Below are 19366 nucleotides of genomic sequence, written 5' to 3'. Positions count from 1 at the left end.
ACCGATTAAAATGAATATGCACAGATACCTAAGGCCTGAGAAAGGACATTGGCTACTTTTTATCCCGGTGTGGGAAGTCGTTTTTCGGAAACCATGGAGAAAAGCCAGTGTTATTATAAAGAAATAAGGTACCTATCTTACCCATTTCTCAATATATCGTGCCTCAAAAGATCCTATGAATGTATCAGTTTCTAGCCGATTGGATGGCTTATGAAGTTTTTGCTCTAACACGGGATTGCCCGATGATGTAAAAAAGCCGCACAATTAGTAAACATAATTTATGTATTTCCCTATGATTCTGTTCTTTCCTTGTATCGTAGAATCATGTAAAGTCATAGATACCTATTTAGGTACTTATCTGTGTGAGAGACTTTTCTCGAAACGAAAAATGAAGCTGCTTATCTCCGCATCGTTCCTGCCTACCAACAAAATACATGGACCTAAAAATAGCTAGATATTAACCATAGTAAACTATAAAAGGTAATGGAGTTTTGAAAAAGGGCAGTAAGTAGGCATAGCGAGCGACTATAGCTTCGAGAGATTAAAGCGTTTGATAACATTAGCAACGATCTCTTCCCTGTTTCTAAGAACACTGCTGATGTACATTTTCATGGAACTCCCAATGAAAACACGGTAAGCAATTACTATAAAACCTGGAAGTCTTTGCGCAAACATGGAAGTTTGGAAGCCTGTGCTGCTAAAAGCCGTAGTTCTCTGCCTGATTATTGGGATAATTTAGCACCAATCTAGAAGAACAATACAGCCATTTGTATAGGTTCTAGGTCATACCTACCTAATAATAGGCAGTTTCCCTAATAAAAACAAATCCCTTTCTAATCAAATATTTGTCGCTTATCAATTTTTATCGTCGGTATAAAACAGTGAAATTTGATTTACGGTGCTTATTCATACAAATGTAGCAGATAACTACCTAGGTACCTACATAAATACGAAAGGCAATTAGGGATAAAAATCGATCTGCTGTGACCTTTAGGTCTATAGGTAGTTGCTGTTACATTTCCGATTGGGAAGGTTTTCAAGGCTTCATTATAATCGCATAAACCGATTACCTACACATTGGATGACTGGCCGCTGGCTGGCTAGAACCACCACCCAACCAAAACCAGTAGATGTTTCATGCATAACTTGCATGAAATTTTAATTTTATCATGTATCTAGCTAGTTATAACAATACTGAAGGACATTGGAAATTGATATTGCTATAAGTACCTACTTATATATTTTAACTTAAAAACTGTTCACATTAAAACAACTAATGTGACGAGTCCACGACGAAATTAATCCACGTACTACAGCAGCACTACCTCTCTCTTCAACCACAGAGATTCTCTATATCTATCTCTGTCTTATGCCATGTGCGGTACTGATTGGCGGTCGCATTTTGCATTATCGTGAAGGCGATTATGAATGAACTTTCTGGAAAAGCTAATTACTTATTTTTTATGAATTAAAAATTATGTTTTCGCTATAGTACGAGCACTATAGTTATATCAACAACAATATCGCATAAAATGAATCTAGACTACAGTTGTTTCTCAATATCAAATCTATGTTTCACAAAAATATAACAGGTTAGAGTTCATATTTTCCCGCGGTCTGAATCATTAATTTCGTGAAGTGTGTTCAATTCCTATTTGCTGGCGTTTCACCAATAGCAGCTTTCCATCTGTCTGTCGTAATTTTACGTAAAACGTCATTACGCGCTTATTTTCTGTTTCTTTCGCAACCATGCAAAGCATACGGCTTACAAATCTATCTCTATCTCCGTTCCACATTTCCCAATACGTTTACATTTTATGTTCATCTCATTCGCGCATGCAGTGTTTTCGTTAACCAGAGTAAGATAAAAAAAATCTGAAGCTAACTAACCGGTCGAAGTAATAATAGAGAATTCGCCAATTTTTGAAGTTATTCGTGGCCAGTCCTTTGAGCGTCGAGGTGGTTGTGTGAATCAAAAATGAAGTCTTTAGTGCTAGCTCTTGTCAGTTTACTGGCAATTTCATTAGTAAATTGTGAAGTGTTTTTCGAGGAGAAGTTCCCCGATGGTAAGTTGATGCATTTTATTCAAAAACCTAAAATTTCGACATGCCGGCTTGGCGCGTGTGCTATCGATTATGCGCTTCCAAGAGTCGGAAGCCGGTTATTTTGGGGAATAGTGTTGAAACGGTATTACGTTTTTCATTTCAGACTCATGGGAATCCAACTGGGTTTACAGTGAACATCCCGGCAAAGAATTCGGCAAATTCAAGCTGACTGCTGGAAAGTTCTACAACAATCCGGAGGAAGATAAAGGTAGGTGGTGACCGGTTCCCTTCTAATGCCTCTCACAGTATGACGTTTACATTAGAGCTATCTGAAGTTTAAATTCAAGGAATAAGTCATAGATGTGCATGTGTCGCTCATTACCCAATACTAGAGCGTGCAAAGGGCACTGAACTCAATTACACACAACAAATGAACAATAGGCCGGCGTCACAATACGCGGCACTCTCACTAGTTTCGCCATCTCTACATTTCTGTTCTCCTGATACTTGTCAGGTCTGCAGACGTCTGAAGACGCGAGGTTCTACGCCCTGTCGCGCAAGTTCAAGCCCTTCAGCAACGAAGGCAAGCCCCTGGTTGTGCAGTTCTCAGTAAAACATGAACAGGATATTGACTGCGGAGGTGGTTACCTCAAGGTCTTCGACTGCAAGTTGGAGCAGACTGACATGCATGGAGAGACCCCCTACGAAATTATGTTTGGCCCTGACATCTGCGGTCCTGGTACCAAGAAGGTAAGACAACATAAATGCATATACACTCTCCCAATCCCAATTGGACAGAATCATTTAAAGTCTTTTACAATCACTTTACATTTAAAACTAAAGTAAAATTAACTGGTATTAATGGTAAAACCATTAGGTAATATGTTAAATGAATGGTCCACTAGACTGGAATAACTGGTTTCTGACCCATGCTTAATGGCACTCAGTCTAAAAATACAATTCTACTATACTGTTAAGCAAAAATTTTAAGCTCATCTGTTAGGAAATGTATATATTTTTACACAATAGATACCTATGAGATAATTATCAATAACATAAAGTTAATTAAAACTTAACATGGCACTCAATATTTTACTGTGTCAACATGTTTCATTGCACTCAATATGTATCTTTCTGTGTCAATTACAGCTATAGTTTTACTGGGTCTTATCAGATTAGCATTTCATTTTCATTAAAACACCTAATAAACTAGTTAATCGTTATCTCTACAAACGATCACATTAAAGCAACATGGTTTTTTATTTATTTATGTTGTATCTTCAATTGTAGACCAACAAAACACATTGTAGATGATACCTTCGTTTAAACAAAAAATTACTCTAAATAGTAAAAATAACATTGTGATAATTCACTTGTATAGTTTTCTTAAACAAATCAAGGACATTTCAAATAGCTTGGGAACTTACTAAGATGTAGAGCATTAAATTATCATTTTCTATTGTTAAACAGAATAATACTTGCACTTTATATAATATTGTAAGGCAAACTAGGCACAGCTAGCTAGTTTGTAAAGACACTATTTTCTCATAACATGACTGTACTTTGATTCATCCAGTAGAATGAAAAGACTGACCAACTGCCACTTCTAAATAAATCCCATTTATTCTAATGATATGGATTATTGTACACATTCTATTGTATATTTTCAACATTATTTCTGTTTAAAATATAACAATAAACTAATCAATTACCTTATCAACCAAAGCCATTGTGACTGTAGGACTAACAAGCCCTAATCATGAACAAAAATTTAGTTTTTTATACCTCTAACGGCCTTCGGAATATTAATGAGTGTTGTTAACAGTTACTCTAGGTGCATATCAGTTTTACATGATCGGTACAACTGTTCAAATACCAGCGATAGTGGACTGCCATTTTTATTAGGTTCTTGCAATAACTTTTTAAATTAAACGGTCGAGGTTGACTTACGGCTGTAAAACAAATGCCTAATCGGTAATACCTCTATAAAAGTTGGTAAATTTTACATACCAACAAAAATAAAAAAAATTTGAGAGAAGATTTAGCGAACTTACAACTAGCTATTATATTCAAAGCACAAGCTTATAGGCCGTTCATAACTAGATATTAGTTCAGAAAATGATATATGTATATTGATAAAAATATCATCAATAATTCAGGGCGACCTTAGGCTTTAGTTAAATCGACACCTCATGTAATTAAGTGCATGCTATAATATCGATTATCTCAGGCTTATTATTGCGAGCTAGCATATTAGCTTCGTCCCCATCGACAGGTTTTATAACCAATACGTAATGAAGCATTTAATAGTTCGGATATTGCGTAAGATATGTTGGAAACCGATTTCACGCACGACGTTGAATGCCTTAAGAAATTCGCTACTACTTATTGTACTTGCTTGTTTGCTAATGATGTATGTATCCTTATCAGGCAACAATTAACTAAAGAATCTCATTAAAATTTGCTTCAGATGATTTTAATTTCATTCCGAACACTAATTATAATATTTGGTGGTTAAATCGTTGACAATATTTGGAAATTACGCGATCAATGACCCATCTCTACAAACAAGCATGTCTAGTCTAACTAAATATGCTAATTCGCAGTATTATCACCTTTCGCAAGAGTTCGACGGAACTCCCAAAGTTCGTCAACCTCAAACTCGTTTTTCATGCAAGACATGTATTACCTCTTTCTATCTTTATTAAAAAGGTTTTATCTTTTTCCTAGGTGCACGTGATCTTCAGCTACAAAGGCAAGAACCATCTGATCAAGAAGGACATCCGTTGCAAGGATGATGTGTACACTCACTTGTACACTCTGATCGTCAAGCCTGACAACACCTATGAGGTGCTCATTGACAACGAGAAGGTCGAGTCTGGAGATTTGGAGGCCGACTGGGACTTCCTTCCCCCCAAGAAGATCAAGGTAAGAATTCTTACAGAATAACGAAGTTTAAGAAAAATAATGGATATATTTTGCTGCCCTTGGTAAAATTAAGTCCTTGCCTCCTTAAAACTTTGTCTTTTGTTGTTCCTCAGGACCCAGAAGCCAAGAAGCCCGAAGACTGGGACGAGAGGCCCACCATCCCCGACCCTGAGGACAAGAAACCCGAAGACTGGGACAAACCTGAGCACATTCCCGACCCTGACGCCACCAAGCCTGAGGACTGGGATGATGAGATGGACGGCGAGTGGGAACCTCCCATGATTGACAACCCCGACTACAAGGGCGTTTGGGCACCTAAGCAGGTAAATAGAGAGTTTACATCATACTTACCATACAAAACCCCGAATTCTATAAATAGAAAAAAAAATTACATACCATACGAAAGTCTTGGTATATGAGGTTGGTCTTTTTACTCCTCAGTTTCCTCCACTGACTAATACTATTCCTAGGAATTTCTGGTTCCTGAAACTGTGTTGAGTTACAAGACAGTATAGCTGGAGATGTTCATAATGAATGATAACATGCATTGTTCTGTGCAATGTCGCGTCATTAAGCATTTGTCACACCAAACAGTGCATTAGACTTAAACAGAGCGTGAGCTTGCTAGCCAGCTTTGATACGAGAATACGAACCGCGCAGAATAGATCTTTGATCAGTTTTCCTATTAACTAGGCTAGTAGTTCCAATCGAGAGCAATGACACGAAACGAGAGTTTACCAGTACAAAAAACGATACCTTCTAAGTACCGGTACATATCACCTTGTGAGATAAATGAAGTCGCCACGCTCTACTTTCAACAAATTATATCTCGACCATTAATCAATTGCAATCTGTTCTTTTTCAACACAATTTCTCTTATCTTAAAACTGTTTTACATCTGAAACGTTTAATTCTTTACCGTGTCTAAATATATTTTAAAAACTATTCGTCATTTGGTGACGTCATTTCCTAGCGGCGCGTGCGTCGCTGTTTGCATAACGTGTGTTGGCCGGCTTACCGGCTTACCGTTATAATGTGAAAATTGAACAGCTCATTGACTGGCTGCTATTACATTTACTATTGAGCCGTAAATAACTGTTTAACACTCGAAATGTGCTTCTCATCCGGATGTCTGATTTTTTTAAAGGTTTTTGACCTGCCCAGCTTAATTCTACCAACATGAATTAAACTTACGATTTTCTTCGTTCACAGATCGACAACCCCGCATACAAGGGCCCATGGGTGCACCCAGAGATCGACAACCCTGAGTACACATCAGACCCCAACCTGTACAAGCGCGACGAACTCTGCGCCGTCGGTCTCGACCTCTGGCAGGTCAAGTCTGGCACCATCTTCGACAACTTCCTCATCGGAGACAGCATCGAGGAGGCCGCCGAACGAGGCGAGGCCCTCAAGAAGAGGCTAGAAGGTGAAAAGAAGATGAAGAGTGAGCAGGATGAGGTGGAGAGGGAGAAGGAAAAGGCGGAGAAGCCTGATGATGAGGATCTCGATGATGAAGATCTGGATGACGAGGCTGGTGATGCCGCGCCTGTGGTGAGTTGATACTTATTTACTCTTTACTATTGTATGAAAAGAATAAAGATTACCTATTGGTAATCATCAACTTCTTATTCTTTTCACAGAACACACTTTTCATAAAAAAATGTTCTTAGGCCATGTATTAGGCCAATAGGCCTAAGAACATTTTTTTATACAAAAATTTCTACTACAAAGTACAAATCGTTGTTAAAAATAAAACAATTCATATCTGTGACTTAAATTCTTGGCATTACATTAGCCCTTTGTTTCGATTATAATATGTAGTGTGTTACAGTGTAATTAATTACCGTGTTTGGAAATAAATACGTCTTACACTATCCTAATTATAATTTGTTGACCTCCATACTAATTTACATCGTCTTTGTTACAGGAGGACCACGATGAGCTGTAAACTGTGTCGTTGTGTGTGTAAAGACATTAGTATCGTCGGGTACAACGTGAGTGTGTCGCGCGGGTGCGTAAGCGCATGTTCTAGTTCCAAAAACTTGAAGAACCTTAGTTCGTCTAGTGCGTTATAGTGTGTTTTGTTCCAGTCTCTATCAAATATGTATGAGATAACATGCTGTATTTAATTCATAATCATACTTATCTTACAATGCGTGTGCTAGCTCGAAATATTCCAAGTTGGGGTTGAATATTTATTTTCGCGGACCCAACGAACCGTTTTATTTTGTATAAAGGTTGAAATCACGCTCAGTTTTTATTGTATTAATGTTAATACGGCACTGTGTGTCGTCGAGTGCAGGGATTTATTGTACACTGTTAGTTGCTCTAGCCTAAATTTTTTGTAAGAATTTTGACTAATATTGTAGAATAAATCTGTGAGTGAAAGTTTCTCATTTATGTTGTGAAACGAGTCTGATTAAAATTAATATATTAAATTAAAATTTATTTTTTGGTTTTATTTTGTTTTCAAAATTTTAAGGTATTTGCTGGAGTCGAAACTTATGAGTCATAAGTTATGACCTGGATTCCTGATTTATTATTTGTTGAGTTATAAGTCTCCTATATTATGTTAAGTTCAATGAGTGAAAGCTTTTATTTTCTTGAATTTGTACTTTGACAGTCAATGGTGTGATTTTATTAAACGTGAAACATTTTAAACAGTTAGTTTGTTTAATTTTAGTAAGAGCTAGATCTAAGTAGTTGAAGTATTTATAATATAAAAACAAACATTTAGAACATCTTTATTACATTTGTTAAGAACTTCACATAACTAGAAATAACTTTTTCCATTGGGCTTCTAGAGCGCGGCTTACGAACCTCGGCGTTTGGCCCCCATATAACTGTTTGACAAATAACAAAACAAACAAGATTTCATTACAGGCACAAACTTTGAACGTAAATAAAAACGTAAAATATTTAAACAAATCAAAAAATGGAAGTAGAAGCACTATTGGAGCAAAGCACACCATAGTTTCATATTAGTTCACAATTGTTACGCTAGATGTCTCTAAACTAAATATTAGTATTCGGTGGTCAACGCCATCTCTTGTTAGTTGCACGAAGCTCGCTACACCAGAAGAGTTTCAAAAAATTATAATGTTCTTTTCACTTCTGGATCTACTTACTAAAATCGGCGACTGAAACATAAATAAAAAATTACCTCCTTTAATATTATAATTTAACTAAAATATTACCTCCTTTCGATAGGCTGGTAAAATACGAACAGAATTTCGGTCCTGAAACTGCGTTCAGAGGGCATCTAATTTTTTAAACAGAAAATGCTAACATATTAAAATATTTTCTATTCAATATATTTGCTAATCATTTTGATAAGAAATACAACATTGACTTCAGATGCCGAATTGTAGACACAGAGGGAGCCACTTACGGTCCTTTAGCTGCTTTGTTTTCTTTTTGGTCAGTTTAGCAAGATCCTCCACTAAATCTGGCTTGCTAGTAGTAGTAGTGGGCACTGGGTGAGTGTATTCATGGTCCAGCATCCATAGACACGGGTGTGGTGCAGCACTCACTGTGAACAAAAAGGTTTAACATAAAGAGCCCATATTCTTTATCTATTTTTATTTTGAACTCTCTGACTGATGGTGATGGAGAAATCGAGAGGAAACTAAAAGTATAGGTACCAATAAGTGCTTCTTTGTAAAAGTTTATGAGGAAGTTTTCAGCAACTGGTCTAAGCTTATAGGTCTCTCTCATTTTGGGATGCACAGGCTTATTTAGGCCTATTATTTACACAGATTTGGGGTCTATCACATAATGCTATTTATTCTTCAATAGTCACCAGCGTCTTTACGAAATAGATGGATTAAATGAATTGTCTACAATGTGCACTTATTTGTTATATTGAAAGTGCTCTAGTAAGAAAGTTGGGCGTCTTGACTCCTCTTTCAATTTCTTTTCTAAACGAGAAGAATAAGCTTTCAATGCGACATGCTCGTTGAATACAAATGCGTTTAAAATCAGTCAAATTGTTTACTTGCAGTTTCCTGAATCACTTTAAAAAAACAAACTTACCTTCGTTTTCATTTGGTAATACGAGAACCTGTAAAAAGCAAAATTAAGCATTAGACATAATAACGATGGTTATTAACATTATTAAACATTTGGAAAAAAAAGGTTGACCCATTTATTTCGCAAAAATATTATATTACCCATCATTATTTATCAGATAAGCTAAATGCAGTTTGCAATTTCACACCTAATCTTTTTATTTGGCACAACATATTGTACGTAAATAGCAGATATCAGGCGGTGATATTTAAGTATTGACCCAATTCGCGTTAGTGACCCAAATATTGTCCCCTCACTTACCTGGTATCTACCTACCCACCCTAATTATACCAACATGTGTAGATTCAATACTGAATAGGACCTTTAAGCAGTGGAATTTTAAAGTATTATAAAAGGTATATTTACATGAGGTCTATCTCAAAAATATGGAAAAAAATTCTTTTAAAAATTTATGTGGTTCCAAAAACAGAGCAATTCTTACCAAAAGCGCGCCAATGGACACGAAATACTTTATACCGAACATGTTTAATTACTTGCGAAGCACTTAACAATATGTCCAAATGTCTTCTAGTTTATACTTATTTATATATGTATATACTTATGTATGAAGACAACACCAAAGTTACGCGTATTACATGGTTGTTAATACACAGTGTCTCAAAGAATAATTATTTCCTTGTTACATTGTCATGGCATTCTTAGTGGAGAATTCGGCAAATAAGAATCACTTATTGTTTTATTTATTTCGCTGTTTAAATACTTTAGTAACAATGTAAAGTATGTACTATGTGGTGTTGATTGGTGTTGCCAAGTAGCTATATAGTTTACTTGTGGAAAACCCAGTTAAGTACCGAAAAAAGTTAAATGAGCCACTTAGTATATAAAAAATTACATAATATAAACAAAACATATAATTCTAAAGTGGATGGATGAAAATCTTAGAATCTCCTCCCGAAACAAGTCTAACATAACTTAAACTTAACTACGATAAGCTGCTAGTAATACATCATCACTCCTACTTATCTATGCCATAGTGTGAAAACTTCTCACTAACCAATCTATTTCTGAAACCCTTCGAGGTTTTATCAAGGAACAATATTTTCGTTGGCTCTTTTATTTTGAGTTTCATAAGACCCACCCTACAATACAGCTTTGTTTTCACAGTCACCCCTTAAGTTAACTTTGTCTTACGACTTTGATGTAAGACTATAGTTCTTAACGCAACTGTATAAGGTTTAAAATTGCTTGTGTTTGTGTAAGGGTTTGGTTCCCTTAAGGTAGGGCAGTGGCGGATTTACAAATTTGCCGCTAGTAGGCCATTCAATTTTTGCCGCCCCTAATGATTGTGAACTTAATGATATTTCTGTCAGTTACTAGATTATTTTTGCAACCCCCTATGTACCGAAGAGTTTAATGTTGACCTAACAAGTTTATCTGACAGCGACTTTAAAGCGTAAAACCTCTGTAACTTTTAAACGGCTCAATTGATTTTCATGAAACTCGCCCGTAAAACACCTGTAATACAAAAAAAAATACTAAATTAAAATCGGTTCATTCGTTCGGGTAGGTACTATATCAGAGGCGCACCCATCGGGTGGCACCCCCCCAAAAAAACGACACAATATAATCACGGACTAAAATTGTAATTGAAGTACTTAAAAATTGTGTAGAAATCATTCATGGTGCTTTTTGCTAGGTTTAACATAAAGAAACCGGAGTCATACCACTGCAAAGTTATAAAGCGCTAACTAGTTTTATAGAAACCAGTGCCAAGTAAAAAAGCCGCGAGCGCAGCGAGCGCAAAATTTTTAAGATTTAGAACAGTAAAGTACCAAAACGAGTTTATAAAACCGGCCTAAAGTGAAAAAGTCGCGAGCGCAGCGAGCGCCAAATTTTTTGAGTTTTGAGGACACAAAAGCGAAATTATTTGGGACACAAAAGTCCTCCACCTCCTGAACAGCTTAGAAATCGTCAGCGTAGAGCGTCAGTTGTTTTTGCTACTTCGGTGCTTTAACTTTTTGTTAGATTGGACTCAAAGAGCGCAGAATAAACCAGAAAAGATGAAAAAACCGCGAGCGGATTTTTCAATTTATTTTTATTGAAACGCTATTGGAATATTTTAAAATTCATGATCACATAAACCTAAGCATATATTAAATAAAATAAAAAATAAAATAAAAATAGCCTTTATTCAGACCTTGTTTACAGTATACAATCTTAATCTAACAACTCTGACGAGTTGATGACACCAACGACCTGGTCTGTTTGCCCAACTTTGGCAAAGGCCTCCTCCATTTCCTTCCACTCTGCTCTGTTTTGGGCTCTTCTAGTCCATATATTCCCTGCTATGCTTTTAATTTCGTCATCCCATCTTCGGTACTGTCTTCCTCGATTTCTTTTCTTGTCCCTAGGGTACCAAGATATTATGTTTTTGTTCCACTTGTTGCCTGCCAAATGTTGCCTCTGACTATGTGGCCGGACCATTTCCACTTTAGTTTCCTTATTCTAGTTGTGACATTCTCAATTTTCATGCGCCTTCGGATAGTGGTGTCTCTTATTCTATCAGATTTTCTTATATTTAGCATGCTTCTTTGCATTGCCGTCTGACACGTTTCAAGTTTCTTATATTGCGCTTTGGTGAGAGCCCATGTCTCGCAGCCATATGTCAAGACTGGGAGTATACAAGTGTTATACAGTTTTGTTTTCACGTACGTTTTGATTTCTGTATTCTTCATTATTTCCTTAAACCCCCAGTAGCGTTTCCATGCATTTCCAATCCTTGTGTCGATTTCTTTTGTCATTATATCAGTGACCGAGATTTGTTGGCCCAAGTAAGTGTATTCTTTTACAAACTCTACTGGTTCGCCGTTTAAAAGAATATTGTCTTCCAATGCGTTTGTCATAGCTTTGGTTTTTGAAGTGTTCATCGTCAGACCTACCTTGCGGCTTTCTCTATCCAGATCAGTGATCATGTATTGTAGTTGGTCTTTGCTCCTTGCCAGTATTATTATGTCATCAGCGAACCTCAAGTGTGTAAGATTTTCGCCATTTAGGGTAAACTCACCAGTAACTGGCCACTTAAGGACAGCGAGTTGTTCATTTAAGTGCCATGGAGAAATGTGTCCAGAAATTAATATTCTTGTATCAACTTTAGTTAAAGCAAGTATCCATTTATCGTTATTAGTGAGTAAAAAATGAAACAACATAGAATTATGTAGTAATATTTTAACAGAATGAAAAAGTAGTATTTTTTAGTAGTAACTGGCCATTTAAAATTAGATATTAGCCACCATAATACCAATAACTGGCCATGCAAAAATAATATTTAAAATCAATTAAAACATATAGAATAAAGCAACTATATTAGAAATTAAAAACTTAAAAAACATAATAAAACAAATTCTAACAAGGTGGTTCTTAATTCGTAAAAAAAAACTACAACTTAGCTTAATTTAATGAGATCAGTATACCACAGTTCGTTTGCACTTAAATCATAGTATGGTAACGAGGAACTTATCATTTGTAGTTATTGACGTGCTTAAATTAATTAATTACATCATCATCATCATCATCATCAGATGTAGAGTAATCTCTCTCTTTGTAACAATTATGGCACAAAAAAGAATCACATTCAGCCTCAGGAATATGAATCCTGTGAGACAATGGTATTCTCATGAAATTGTTTGTTACAGAGCCTACATAGGATCACCCTTTTTGTTATTAGATTCAAACAATAGTCACAACAAGTAACACATCGGTTTTTCTTATTTTCCAACAGTTTCTTGGACTCGTCTTGACTATTTATAATTTTGTTAGTAGCAGTTTTTTTTGTTTTATTCTTTAGTTTTTTATTTGGTACATCATTCTCTTTTTGACTTTTTTTCTCTTCTCGTAATCTCTTCCTTTCTTCTTTTGCGGCATCTTCTTCTTGCTTTTTTTAATTGTTTTTCTCTTATCTTGTCAACATATTGATTGGATGTTTCGCTCAATTTGGCGCTTTCGTTGTCGTTTGGGAAAATCGGGCAACTTTTGTTTCAGGTATTCAGGTATTTTGTTTCAGGTAGGGGAAAATTTACAAGAGTATTGTCAGACCTGCTGTCTTGTATGGATCAGAGTGCTGGCCCACAAAAGCGACGAATGAAAGACAATTGCATGCGGCAGAGATGAGAATGTTAAGAGGTACATATGTGTGGTGTTACGCAAATGGATAGAGTGAGGAATGAGTATATAAGAGGAAGTTTGAAAGTAGCGCCGGTATCAGAAAAACTGCGTGGAAACCGGCTGTCATGGTATGGGCATGTGATGCGGAGGAATGAGAATCATGTTGTGAGGAACATGATGAGTATGAATGTGGACGGATATAGTGGAAAAGGAAGACCAAAGAAACGATGGATGGATTGTGTGAAAGTAGAAAGAATGTTACTTGTGAGATGACGGCAGATAGAAGAGTATGGAAGGAGAAAACATGCTGCGCCGACCCCAAATAAAATTGGGATAAGGGCGGGATTATGATGATTTTGTTTCAGGTATTCCGAGAAAGGTATATTTGAGACAACAGAAATTGTTTTATTTGGATTGGATACCTTCATTGTTTTCAATAAATTTGATAGCATTTTCTACTGCCTCTTTAGAGTATTGGCGTTTTTTTAAAGACATTTCAGAAAATCTGTCCAACAAAAAAAAATCCGTCAGTAACTGGCCATACAACTATCAGTAATTGGCCACCCATGCCAGTTACTGATAAACGTGTATATTTTTATCTGGATTTTTTTTACACGATAGTGTGCCTTATACTCATTCTAAATATGTTTATTTTTTCGTAAAATTCGGACATTAGCGTATAATTCAGTAACTGGCATGAGTGGCCAATAAATGAAAATACACAAAAATGAAAATCAATAACTGGCCACCCAACTAATCTCGCTTTATTATAGATACTGACAGAATAAAACCTTAAAAAACGATCGTTTACCATCTATACAATACCACAAACACAATCAACTCACGTTTACTACACGAAGTATTACAAAATTCACTTTTAAATTCAATCATTACCTTAAAAAAAAATTAAGGATTTACCGTTCACGTCGGAACTCGTACGCGTGCTGTCACAAAATGACCGATATTTTTGGCGCTAGTGTTCATAGAGGAAAAAACTGTCACTATAATGAAAGCTAGTTGAGTAGGTAATACTAAAAATAAATAATAGATGGCGTTCTATGAGAATAGTTCTTAATTTATGCAGTCAAAGTGAATAGTGGCTAATAATTGAAAGTGGCCAGTTATACCTCGGTTTACCCTATGTTAAATCCGTAGTGGTCCCATTCCAGTCTCCGAAAGATATCTTCCAGTACAGCTGTGAATAATTTAGGTGACAGTGGATCTCCCTGGCGTACGCCTCTGTTTATGTTTATTTGTTTCCCTTGTTTCTCTAGTTTTATTCTTGCTGTACTGTTAGTTTATATGCTTTTTTTAAAATCCTAATGTATTTCTGGCCGACTCCTTGTTTCTTCAGACATTGCCAGATACTGTTGTGTTCTATTGAGTCAAATGCCTTGTTGAAATCGATGAAGCAACAGTAGAAGGGCACTTTAAACTCTTTGGCTTTTTCAAAAAGTTGTCTTACCGTTAGTATATGGTCCAATGTTGAATAGCCTGACCGGAAGCCAGCCTGTTCCTTGGGCTGGTTTTCATCAAGAGTTTTGGTTATCCGCCTTAGGACAATTTTTGCAAAAAATTTGTAATGTTCGACATTAGGCTTATTGGTCTGTAGTTGTTAATTTCTCCTTTGTCCCCCTTTTTATAGAGTAGGATTATTGTTGATGTAGTCCACTGTGCAGGAATTTCCTCGGTGTGCAATATGTCGTTGAAAATGTGTTTAAGTAGTGGTACTAGCTCGTTTTTACAATCTGTAAGTAATTCGTTGCTGATATTATCAGGGCCGGGAGCTTTATCCTTCTTCTGTGTTTCTATTGCCTTGTATATTTCTTCTATTAGTATAGGTGGAACCGCGTCGGTGTTATTTAAGTCGGTGTTTACTATTTGGTTCTTGCTGAAGTAAAGGTTTTCGTAGAATGTAGTTGCTATTGACAGTATATCATATCTTTTTGTTTTCGTTTTCGAAAGTCGGTCTTTCATATTGGGTATCCAGTTTTTCTTTTCTTTTAAAGTTTTTAGAGCTTTTTAATACCTCCGGTTTTGCTTATGTATTTTTCAAAAGTTTCACGCCTAGTGCGTTCTCTGTCTTTTCTTATTTGGCTTTTGATTTCTTTACTTATTTCGCTTATTTTGTTTCTGATAATTTTTGTTTTCTTTCTAGTATTTAACAGTTTTGATCTTGCTTCTAGGAGTGTAATTACTTTCTCTGACAAGTTTTTCTTATCCTTCGTATTATATTTAGTATCAGGTTCTGGTCTCAATGTCAATATTTCATGTAGTATGTTGTACTTCTGCTGAGTATTTATACCCTCAAAGGATGATTCTGTCACTAATTTCAGTTTGTCTTTGATGGTGTTTAACATTTGTTTGTTATTTGGTGTTGGTCTTCTGACTTTGAAGGGTCGACTTTTAATAGTGCCCATTGACCTGCTCAGACGTGCTCTGAGGACTCGGTGGTCGCTATTAAAATTTAGATAAATGGTGCCGCAGTCGTCAATTAATTTTGGTCTATTTGTTAAGATGTAATCAATTTCGTTTTTGAAACTGCCGCCTGGCGATTCCCAAGTCCATCTTTTTGAAGTTCTTTTCTTGAATAGGCTGTTCATTATCCTCATGTTATTTTCCATCGCCATTTCTATTCGTTTTTGTCCGTTCCTTGTTCTTTTCCCTCTGATGTAAGGGCCAAGTAGATACAATATCTATCACCGGATTTATGGCTAATTCTTTTGCTGTATCAGCAATTAAACTCTGGAACGCTCTTCCCCTTGACATTAAAAAGGCACCCAGTAAGTATTCCTTCAAGCGTAAAGTTCGCCATCATTATTTAAACTCTTTACCTAATTGAGTCGTCGTCACTCTTATCGATTTGATATTTTATTTTTATGTATATATATATATATATATATATATATTATTATGTATTAAGTATTTATGTATTGTAATATGTTTTTATTTATATCTATTCATGACTTTCTCTTTTTTTTTTTTGTACTACCTATTTATTTTCTCCCTTTAACCCGATGGTTGACTGGTAGAGAATGCCTTGAGGCATTAAGTCCGCCAATGTACCTATTTTGTACATAAAGTATAAATAAATAAATAAATATCTTCTCCATTTCGTGGACTTCCAATCTGAGCATTGAAATCTCCCATTACTATGCAGTGTTTGTATGTGTACTTTTTTAGGGCGATGTTGAGAGTTGAGTAAAATGCATCGATTTCTAAAGTAGATGACTGCTCTGTTGGTGAGTAAGCTTGCACTATAGACCATATTTCCTGTTTTGGAGGAATTTTAATATTTAATTTGTTGAGTTTTGAGGACACAAAAGCGAAATTATTTGGGACACAAAAGTCCTCCACCTCCTGAACAGCTTAGAAATCGTCAGCGTAGAGCGTCAGTTGTTTTTGCTACTTCGGTGCTTTAACTTTTTGTTAGATTGGACTCAAAGAGCGCAGAATAAACCAGAAAAGATGAAGAAACCGCGAGCGGATTTTTCAATTTATGAAACGCTATTGGAATATTTTAAAATTCATGATCACATAAACCTAAGCATATATTACAGTGAGTTTATTAATCGTTTATTTATATATGGATTGTGTACTCGTATAATTATAAAAAAAAAACTGGAAAAAAAATCGCAAAATTTGCCGCCCCTCTAAATCTGCCGCTCTAGGCACTGGCCTACTTGGCCTATTGGTAAATCCGCCACTGAGGTAGGGTGTTAACGTAAAGTGTCAACATTTGCCCTGTAACGTTGGATATCCGGTGTCGACTGAAATGACCGACTTTTGTCTATTGGGAAGAATGTGGGAGAAATAAGTGAGAGTGATTGATGCCCGTTATTGTAAGGCATTTCGGAACAAATAAATGGTTTTCGTGACAAGTCTGAAATGAATTATGTCATAGACTGACAGATAGTTTTTTCCGGCTGCTTTGATTGGTTTTCAGATAAACTATCTTCTATTTTCTCAGCTGGGGCCGGGTCACTTACTTTCTTATTTTTCTTCCCTACCCACGTCTTACCAATGAAGATTTCCAATATTCAAGAATGTTTTTCACCTGGGTTTCTACGATTTTCCTATTCTGAAGCAAACTCAAAAAATACTAGCTGCTGAACCATTGCAACGGACAGCTAACACGAATTTACTCTCCAAGCACTCGGCAGTTTTACTGCACCCGTAAATTCCCTACCCGGATTCAGGAGAGATGACATTTTTATACCCGGGTGCCCGGGTGGGGACTAGACCCATGAATCGATGCTAACACGATTAGGGAAACGAACATCATTAATACCCTCGGAATAACGGCTGTGAGGATCATTTGAAACAGGGAAATAAAAATTAATGGCTGCACTATGATTTTTCGATTTTTCATTCGGACCGAAATATGAATAAAATATAGCTTTTGCTGCTTATTAAAATTTATAAGGGGTTGACTTATGTGGCTTCGTTTTTGATTGGGAATTGTATATGCTACCCCAATATAAAATAGCAAGGGACATAATTTACACTTCCTTCGCGTTTCAACAAACCTTAGTTAGGTACCTAAAATATGGTCTTCTACCTCACTTAAGTAGGTACCTACTGATGCTTCTCTAAATCCCTACTGCCCTTAGAATGATCTGAACAACTCCTGGTTAGTGGAATAGTGGTGTTGTAGGAGGATTGTCCTTTCATCATATTTAAATGAAGCGTGTCGACTAATTACTCTGATTTCGATAGCTCTGTCGTAATAAAATTATTGTTTTAGTAGGAGGGATTTCATTTTGTTCACGAGTTTACTAGTAGGTACGTTAGTTATAACTTCAATAAGCTATGAAACAAGAGGGGTGCGATCTAATACGATTACCTACAATAATTGATTATATTGAGTTCAGTGAATATCATAGGGGAGACCAAGATAATCGACAGTCTCATAATGCCTATTTTATTGTCATGTAAACTCCACTTACCAACACAAACGGTTAATTATAAGTCAATGAGTGAGTAATATAACAATGGGGCAAAGTTTTCAATTAAGACGAGTAATTTCAATGTCGCAAATTGAAGATTTTCAGTGGATTTTGCTTTGCCGTGATAAGTAATGTCCGCGCCACGACGGAAAACTGTGGAACTACATTTATATGTGTTTTTATTTTCTGCATTACTTATATTAGCACACACTTTGTTCAAAAATCTGCACATGGTGTTCATTTATCCTGAGATGGCGTATGATAGGTTACCCAGTGTTGTGGTGGTTACATTAATAAGCAATGATACGTTAGCGACACTGCTTCTAGCGGACTCGGTTCGTGGCGCAGATTTTACATAGCTGCCTCTACTTTTAGCAGTAATTAGAAGCATAATTACAGAGTTTCTTTGTTTGTCGACCTTGTCATCACTTTCGCATTCCATTTTCATAACTGTTCTTCTTGAGACGAGGAAAACGCTACTTAATTGAATCAATTAGTTACTATCCGAGTGGTCTAGACTTGACATTAAACTGACTCAGCGGTTCGTAGAACTAGTTACTACTCATATGTTTGAAACTAGAATAAGGTCCAGAAACTAAACTTCACAACAGTACTAAAGTGTTTGTCGAGAACTAAGTTTTTGTTGCTATAACATCCTGAACTTTTCTTAGGTTTTAGTATCCTTCCCTAGATTTGTTGTAATATTTAGGTATCTTCACTAACTTCTAACTTCATGAATTGATTTAACCATAGCTCAATATAGGCTCTATTTTCAAAAGGCTAATTTTCTCAAATTACTTTATCATCCTCCTGCTCTTATCCCAATTTTTATTTGGGGTCGGCGCAGCATGTTTTCTTCTTCCATACCTACTCTTTTGTTTTTAGACATGTCGGCTTTCACACAATCCATCCATCCATCAATATTTTCTCAAATTGTTAAATACAATTGGCGCCATCTAGCGTGATCTACAGGAACCATGCGCAGACGCAGCGTCCGAAGCGAAAGCATTTGTTTCACTTTAGGTGCGCTTAGTAACGGGTGCTTAACGTTCAAGGTCGAGGTAGTGTGCTGATCAAGTCGGTGAAATGACCAGACTGCTTTTTTGTTTTTTACTGCCAAATGTCTGTCTGACCATAATAGAGATTACATATCACAGTACGTATGCGTCTTTAGATCTGGTGAACTATTTGAAAAGTTATTCAAGTTTAAAACGGTTACCTAATATTTTTTGGGGTTTAGTTTTAAAC

General features: G+C 36.2%; 2 protein-coding genes across 2 annotated transcripts; one reads left to right on the top strand and one right to left on the bottom strand.

Moving 5' to 3' along the window:
* Positions 1–1906: 1906 nt before the first annotated feature.
* Positions 1907–7424, top strand: LOC124630738 (calreticulin). Its single transcript, XM_047164715.1, has 7 exons — positions 1907–2066; positions 2209–2313; positions 2560–2795; positions 4776–4973; positions 5087–5296; positions 6186–6527; positions 6904–7424. Exons 1-7 carry the CDS (start codon positions 1979–1981, stop codon positions 6922–6924), a joined length of 1200 nt encoding a protein of 399 aa, XP_047020671.1. The 5' UTR covers positions 1907–1978; the 3' UTR covers positions 6925–7424.
* Positions 7425–7704: 280 nt separating this feature from the next.
* On the bottom strand, positions 7705–9731 carry LOC124630739. The gene is made up of 5 exons (XM_047164716.1): positions 9490–9731; positions 9012–9039; positions 8368–8508; positions 8105–8116; positions 7705–7819 (listed from the first exon to the last, which is right to left on the bottom strand). Exons 1-5 carry the CDS (start codon positions 9529–9531, stop codon positions 7710–7712), a joined length of 333 nt encoding a protein of 110 aa, XP_047020672.1. The 5' UTR covers positions 9532–9731; the 3' UTR covers positions 7705–7709.
* Between the last annotated feature and the right edge of the window lie 9635 nt (positions 9732–19366).

This window comes from Helicoverpa zea, chromosome 5 (assembly GCF_022581195.2).
Source record: "Helicoverpa zea isolate HzStark_Cry1AcR chromosome 5, ilHelZeax1.1, whole genome shotgun sequence".
NCBI classification, from domain to species: domain Eukaryota; kingdom Metazoa; phylum Arthropoda; class Insecta; order Lepidoptera; family Noctuidae; genus Helicoverpa; species Helicoverpa zea.
Note: the sequence above shows the minus strand (reverse complement) of the source record. Positions and strands in the feature narration are given on the sequence as shown.

Coding starts and splice junctions, on each gene's coding strand:
- LOC124630739 (XM_047164716.1), bottom strand. CDS start 9,531: ATGTTCGGTATAAAGTATTTCGTGTCCATTGGCGCGCTTTTG. Junction 9,040..9,489: donor TGTCCATTGGCGCGCTTTTG/GTAAGAATTGCT, acceptor TGCTTTTTACAG/GTTCTCGTATTACCAAATGA. Junction 8,509..9,011: donor ATTACCAAATGAAAACGAAG/GTAAGTTTGTTT, acceptor TTTTGTTCACAG/TGAGTGCTGCACCACACCCG.
- LOC124630738 (XM_047164715.1), top strand. CDS start 1,979: ATGAAGTCTTTAGTGCTAGCTCTTGTCAGTTTACTGGCAATTTCATTA. Junction 2,314..2,559: donor CAATCCGGAGGAAGATAAAG/GTAGGTGGTGAC, acceptor GATACTTGTCAG/GTCTGCAGACGTCTGAAGAC. Junction 6,528..6,903: donor CTGGTGATGCCGCGCCTGTG/GTGAGTTGATAC, acceptor TCTTTGTTACAG/GAGGACCACGATGAGCTGTA.